The 7927-nt window shown below is 34.1% G+C and overlaps 1 protein-coding gene across 1 annotated transcript in view; it reads left to right on the top strand.

Moving 5' to 3' along the window:
* LOC106681462 (facilitated trehalose transporter Tret1) overlaps positions 1–5764 on the top strand; it is a gene marked incomplete at its 5' end in the record, with an annotated part of 18960 nt that extends 13196 nt beyond the window's left edge. The window contains 1 exon segment of the mRNA XM_067048911.1: positions 3661–5764. Coding sequence (XP_066905012.1) covers positions 3661–4858 — 1198 coding nt within the window.
* Between the last annotated feature and the right edge of the window lie 2163 nt (positions 5765–7927).

Below are 7927 nucleotides of genomic sequence, written 5' to 3'. Positions count from 1 at the left end.
TTTTTTTTTTTATACTAAATAAAAATGTTGTAGTTTTTAAAAAAACTTTAACACTATACTTTGTAGCTTATTGCATTGTTCATTATAACTATGCACATGCATATAACAAAGTATGGTATATTATACGGAATACAATAAGTTATAATGAAGAATATTAAAGGTCTTTTTATTTTCCTAATGGATTTAATTTAATTTTTAAATTCCTACTTTCATTTGTCGCTCCAGTACCCTCCCCAACTTGTAATATTGTCTACTACCTCACTATTTATCCATCCAAATACAAAATAATTTAAATAAAGATTCTGATTTTCATCTAGAATTCGTAAATCGATAGAGTATTTTATTGTTGATATTTTTTTCGTTTTTTCTTTTAAAACAATCAACTGATCTTCTGTTCTATCTTTTTTTGTATAGCTAATGGAGAGGTTCTTTTATTCATTAAAAATCTGTAAATGTGGACTTCTTACATACTGTGCACTTCGTAATTATTTATTTTCATTTTTTTTAATATACAGTAAACTTTCGTTACATTTTGATTTAATGTTATTTGGTTATTTTTTACTTTATTTGTTAATTTTTTATGTCCTATATTATTATCCTGAAGTGATCATTTACCGAATAAATAAAGGGTTTTATTATTATCATTATTATTAAAGTGAGTGTTCTTCAATAATCATCTGAGGATGTTCATGAAAATAATACAATAAAAAAAAAAAGTGCTTGTTGAAATAACAAGTGAAAAAGAATTAGCGCCTGAAGAAGGATGGACGATGCGAAACGTTGACAAGATTATTGTATTATTTAATCTCCTAAAAAAAAAAAAAAGGAAATTACATTAACTGCCCTGGAATAATAAACTGCTGAGGGATTTAAAAAAAACAGAAGAGCACAGTCAGTAAGGTCGTATTTTCCTTTCATTCTCGTTTGGAAAAAAGATAAAAAATAAAAAATTGATCAACTGATTCATTAAAACTCTTGAAGACTGCATAACAAAAATGACGAGAGTGAGTTATTCAAGTTCCTGGAGGCTCTTCTCAGTCACAGCTCAATTCACTTTCAAATTTACAAACCTCTAACTCAATTCAGAGAGTTTAAAATATAAAACTTTAATTCCTGGAAAAAAAAATGGAGCATTTTTCTAACACCAATTTGTACTTACGCTCATGTCTTTCTTAAGGGACATTTTTCTAAATACATATAAGAAAATTTTTGTGTTCATATTAGCCTCCCCGAAAAACGTGATTTGATGTTTATGTATAAATATATTTCCCATCACTAGAAGACCTTCGATAAGAGCAAATGTCAGTCATTTTAAGGGGTAAAAAAATTAAAATACTTTATATTCATTGGAAGAACCTAATAGGGACAATGTAGTAAATGGGTACCAGACCCTTTCTCTAGAGAAAATCTAGTGGTTATGTGTGTATACTGCCATAAATCCACTCCGATATAGCCCATGAAGGAGTACAGTACGTTGTAAGGAAGTATTATTTCTTCCACAACGGTTATAAATCTATTAGTACAAGACTCCAAGGGGAGAAAAAAGACAGTTATCTCACCCCGATTTTTTACTTTAATGAAAACTATGTATAATTAATAGTCATAATTGATGAGTCTGTCAAGTATAGGTAGGGAGAATAAAAAATGGCGGCTGTTTCAAACCGACAAAAAATAACTAATTTTTCATTCGGAGCTCTATGTCTTAAAAAGTAGGAACAACACAAGAAATCCTAAGAGACCGTCATTGAAAGAAGAGTAAATTTTCTAAAACTTTAGCCCTGATATAGTTATTTACGTTAAATAGTTTTCGAGATACAGCTTTTTAAAAAAGCATCATATCATAAAAATGTTGTATGAGACGTACTGAAAGATCAGTAAATTTATTTTGAAAAATTTATATCTCAAAAACCATTTGACCATTTAACAGATGTCTATTAGCACTTAAATTAAAGCTAGTTTAATGAGCTATAAAGTAGTTTATGATGTTTATCTTCGTAGGAGTAATAGTTTACATGAAATTTGCTCAAATAAATTTATTTATAGTTATTCGGACAAATTTATATTCATATGTGAATACCATAAAAGCTATTACCCCTACGAAGATAGGTGTCATAAACTGTTTTATAGTAAGTTAATTTGAGCGCTGGCAGACATCTGTACGTCCAATGGTTTCTGAAATGAAGTTTTTCATAAATCAAAGTTATTGTTTGAACAACTATAAATCAATTTATTTTAGCAAATATCATGAAAACTACTATTCCTACGAAAGTAAAGGTCATAAACGTCTTTATAGTCCATTAAACTAGCTTTAACTTGAGTGGTAATATACATCTGTACGTCAGACAGTTCCTGAAATATAGAATTCTCAAAATAAATTAACTAATAACTAATCTTTCAGTAGATTTTTAAGAAATTTTACTAGTTAAAAAGCTATATCTATATAACTATTGGACGTAAATAGCTCTTTTAGGGCTAATATTTCAGCAAATTTACTCTTCTTTAAATAATGTTCTCTTAGATTTTCTAGTGTTGCTGGTAGTTTTTAAGATATAGAGCTCCGAATGAAAAACTAATGTTTTTTAAGGTTTTGAAACAGCCGCCATTTTTATTCCCTCTAATTATACTTGGCAGACTCATCAATTTTGACTAGTAATTATACATAGTTTTCATTGAAGTAATCAAAAATTGGGGTGAAATAACTAACTTTTTTTCTTCCCGGCTCTTGTACTATGTAATGAAGGTAGGTTGTAAGGTAATGAATACCACGCTCAATCACTAGATTCTTATTATTTTTTTATTTTGTTTTTTAATAATTGCTAATATTGCATACCATATTATGTATAATGTTTATACAAAGTATAATTATTACGTATTTTTTAATAAGTGTCTCTGTTAAGCCACCTCAAATCGACATAGTCTCCTTGTTGGAAAGCTTAACTAAAAAAAATAAACACTGGCTCGGACAAAACATTTATTCGTAAATTAACTTAAAAGACATAAATTATACATAAATTAAATTGAAAACAAAGAAACCTTTTAATAACAAAAAAAATACTCCCTATGAGAACAAATTACAAAAAAAAATGGCTAATTACAACTGATGAACTCCGATGGGTCGGGGTCTTGCAGTTCGTACCGAAAAGGTCGGGGACGACGTTCTGTTCTTAACGTAGGTGGGCCCACACAGCAAACCGCTCCGAAGATCTCATCCAGAAAGGTCAGGTAACAAGTACAGCGACTGGGCGACTGTAAGTTGGCTACTCGACTGGGCGAGTGTACATGGGCGACGATGTCGACGGGGCGACTGATCTATGGCCACAAATGTCCAATCTATAACACTATAAACGCAGACAGGGCTGCTGAGGACGCTATCAGGGCCACTAATTAGTCGCAACTGCTCTAACAAACAAGATGGTCGGTCCGTAGCTAGGTGACGCAACAATGATCACCCCTAGCAACTGTCTCTATTACTCATTATTAGAAAAATTCTTCACATATTCAAAAACACATTCTTCTTTTATTTTTAAAACAAAAACATACTTGTCATGTGTTAAATTTATTAACAGCTGATTAAAAGAAAACACAAAAAAAAAAGATTTACATTTTAATTAATATACATATACATATATATGGCGTTAACAGTCTCATTGATTGTTGCAGGTTGGGCCGGAAGACTGTGCTGCTGACAACGGGTCCGCTGTGCCTTCTGTCTTGGCTGTTAGTCTTGACTACTCGAAGCATGACGGTCATCTACATCGTGCGCTGGATCCAGGGCGCTGGAGTCGCGATCGTCTATACTGTCGCCCCGATGTACATCGCAGAGATATCCGAGCCTAGGATACGAGGGGAGCTGTCAGGTCACTTCCAAACCATGTGGTATGTCGGTATCCTCTACAGTTACCTCACTGGTCACTTCCTAAGCTATCAGAACTATGCCTACGCTTGCTCTATCGGACCAATTATCTTCGCAGCCTTTTTCTACCTGATGCCGGAGTCACCTTATTACGAGCTGATGGTTGACCGACCCAAAGCTGCTATCAAGTCACTCAGCTGGCTTAGGTCAACAAAGCATGTCGATGAAGAGTTCCAGAGCATCAGGAAATCAGTAGAAGAGGATATGAAATCCAAAGGTGGTTGGCGGGACCTCTTTGCAACTAAAAAGGACATAAAAGCCTTCCTCATTGTGCAAACTGTCTGTTTCATCAAATACCTAAACGGGATGCCAGCTATAGTGACCTATGCGACACAGACTTTTGCTGAGTCATCGAACGGAGCCATCAAGGACTACGAATTGACTATTGGTCTTGGAGTTCTACTTATCGTTGCGACTTTCTGTTCTGCATTTATTTCCGACTGCGTCGGCAGAAGACCGTTGCTCATATACTCTACAATGGCTTCAGTCGTCTTCAACATCATCACGGGAACGTACTACTTCCTCAACCAGCAAGGGTATGACGTATCTCAATACTCCTGGGTGATGTTCGTTTCCGTCGCCGGGTTCTGCACTGTTAGTAATATTGGTCTAGGACCGCTCATGCAAACCATCCAAGCGGAATACTTCCCATCGCACACGAGGGGTGTCGGCAGTGGTATAACTGAAATATCTGCCTCTGTTTCGACCTTCATCAACTTGAAGCAGTATCAAACTGTGGTGGACGTCGCTGGTATCTATATGAACTTCTGGATCTTTGCATTGTTCGGATTCTTGGGTACAATCTTTATGTACATTGTAGTACCCGAGACTGCTGGGAAGAGCCTGGGCCAGATTCAGAAGGAGTTTAACAGCACGGAGAAGGTTGACAACGCGCCGAGGATAGAGAACTCGTCGAAGCCCGAAGACATCTCGTCAAAGGTGTAGTGAAGTGATTCAACAGAAAGATATTGATGACTGTGGTGACGCCATGTGCGCTAGTGCATTCTGGGTGCCTTCTTCCGCGAAGGATGGTTCAGTCCCGCATGTTGGACTAGTTATGTATTTATTTTCTTCTCACTCGAGAATTATGTTTTTATATTTTGTGTCCTATGTTAATTTCTAAGGTATTATATTCAAAAAAAAAATGTGTTGATTGCAAAAACTTTAAAATCCCTTCGCCGAAATATTGCTTATATTTTGTTATTGTTTGTAAATTAGTATAAATTACTTGACATTCCAATGTGTACATACGAACCCTGATATTATAAAAATAGTGTATATTTTCAGATATATGATTGTTGTAATTGTGAACTACAATTTCTAAATGTTCCATTTTTTATTTTAACCATCTTGTATTAGTGTGAATGAGAATAGTTATTAACTAGTTATGTGTGACGATATTTTATGCGTGGTACTTACTTAATTAAAAAGAAGAATTGTTCAATCCAACCAACGAGATTTCATTTTATACTATGTAAAAACGTTTGTGCTAAATTATAATTCAGGCTTTTATCTGGCTGAATTCTTACTTAACCGTTTTTTTTTTTTTGTTTTGTTGTGACTACAATAACTCATAGGATATTTATCCTTAAAGCAATATGCTATTAATGTATAACAAATTATGTAAAATAGTCACTTTTTTTAATACCTATTTATAATGTTAAGAAAAAAGTATTGTAAAGCAAAATGTTATAGCGAATATCGAAGCTACATATCTCCGAAACAGGAGATTTATTTAATTGTGGCTGTGATTGTGTGAAGAAGAATTGAAGTTTTTCTTTCTTTTTTTTTTTAAATTATTTTTATATTGATGACACAAAAAATGATGAATAAACAAATATATAAATATGCATTGTTCTATTTGCACACTTTCCTATACTTGATGATGAAAATATACTTGATCGTAGAATAAATGAAAGAGAACGTGTTTGAAGGAATGACCAGAAGCTAAGTATGAATGTGCCCTAAGTTGTAAGCTTTTATGAGGGCTAACAAGAGAGAAAGATTCTTTGGTTTTAAGAGGCCATTTGTGGCCCAGAAAATTAGGGCATTGGTCTTATCTTTATTTGTTTGTCAAAGTTGTGATGGTATCGTTGTTGTTGTTGTTTGAGCTTTAGGGCGTAAAACCATGAGGTCTATTTCAAGATTTGATACTCTTTGAATAATAACTAAAACAATTTAAATAATTAACTTATTTTAGAATTATTTAGTACGTATAAGAAACTTTTGGGTTTAAATCTTATTCAGAAGGTCATTCCTTTTTAAGAAAACCAAAACCATTTCCACGTTCTTCTGGTCATCATTCAGAGCATCCGATACACTCGGTCCCACTCCCAATATATTTAAGTTCATGAAATAGAAATGACATTCTTCAAATATGTGACTGATCGTAAGTACACTGTTGCAGTATTGACATTTTGGCGGTGGCTGCTTACTGATCAGATATCTATGAGTTAAACTCGTATGACCTATTCTCAATCTGGCAATACCTACCTCCTCCCAGCGATTGGAACGGTTTGATATGGTCAATGGTTTAATGGTTTTTTTAATAGTATTTAATTTTCTTGGCGGGCTTTCATTCCACATGGCTTGCCAACTAACTGATATTTCATTTTCCATCGGAAGACTTTTTTCTTGGGGTGTCAGAATGGCCGCGCCCTGATCTGGAAGAGCAAGTGCTTGTTTAGCTGCAATGTCCGCCAGTTCATTTCCAGCGATCCCCACGTGACCCGGCACCCATATAAAAAAACAAACAGTTTTTCCCAAGTTTTCGAGCATGTTGGTATAATTGTGAATTTTTATGATTGCCGAGTGTTTGGGTAAATGATCTTCATGGCTTAATGATAACTATGTTAGTATGCGTCACTGTCATGGAGAAGTGGAGTGCTGAGGCTATTGCATTTAATTCAGCTGTATATACACTGCATAATTTATGCAGTTTTATTTTATGGGTTGAGTTATTTGTGATAAAAGAGGATGCTGTAGATTCGTCAGATTTTGATCCATCAGTATATATCAAAATAGGATCTGGAATATTTTGACAAAGACGTGAGAACCTAGTTCTATATTCAGTAGGTGACGTACTACCTTTGGAAACCCGAAATTCGAAGAACAAGATCCTGAAAAGAAAAAGAAAGTGTTGCTCTTCAAACACGTATGCGCATAATATATATATTTTAACGGTGGAATTTAAGGTTGATGGTTGAACAATACATTAAAAACACTGTTCTAGATTCAAGTATCTATCATCAACTCGAAAAATTGGGGCGAATCGCTTCTACGCCATATTTAATCCGGTAAGGGTGATGTGTGTACAACAGTTCACTGAGAAGGCGTATGTATACATATGATAGTTAAAAGTGGTAGTTAATGCTACTTAAAGCCCACTTGCATTACTACAGTAACCACCAAATAGTTACATTTTTGCTACAATAATGAAAACTGTACGATAGTTGAGTGTGAAAGCGTGAGCGCTGCTTCCCTGACATTACTTGTACTATCAGCTGTCACGCCAGAGCCAATGTGATAGTACATTTATAACGGTAACAATCATACAGTTACTGTTATAATGATTCTCCAAGGAAGGTAGGCGGGAATTTGTCGGGTAAAAGGGAATTTTTTTGTTTGGACAATTGTTATTATATGGAATGAAAGCTAATTAGTTAAGTTTCATTTATATATCACTTCTAACTTTAATGTAAATTTTGCTATATTAAATTTTTGTTTGTATATTATTGGACCCCTTAAAGCTTGGAAGCTTTTTATGCGTGACCATCAAAACCTAGTGATAATCACGTTGATATCCTTACTGATTAGTATTATTTTTTTGTAATTTTTGGATTCAGTTATTTTAAAATAAATTGTTGGTCCCAAGTGCAACTAAATTAATTATAATGAAAAATGGATATATATATATATATTCAGTCGTCTTCAACATCATCACGGGAACGTACTACTTCCTCAACCAGCAAGGGTATGACGTATCTCAATACTCCTGGGTGATGTTCGTTTCCG

Source organism: Halyomorpha halys, unplaced genomic scaffold, assembly GCF_000696795.3.
Source record: "Halyomorpha halys isolate HHAL.00 unplaced genomic scaffold, Hhal_1.1 Scaffold342.1, whole genome shotgun sequence".
Classification (NCBI taxonomy): domain Eukaryota; kingdom Metazoa; phylum Arthropoda; class Insecta; order Hemiptera; family Pentatomidae; genus Halyomorpha; species Halyomorpha halys.
This window is presented reverse-complemented; position numbering and strand designations above follow the sequence as displayed.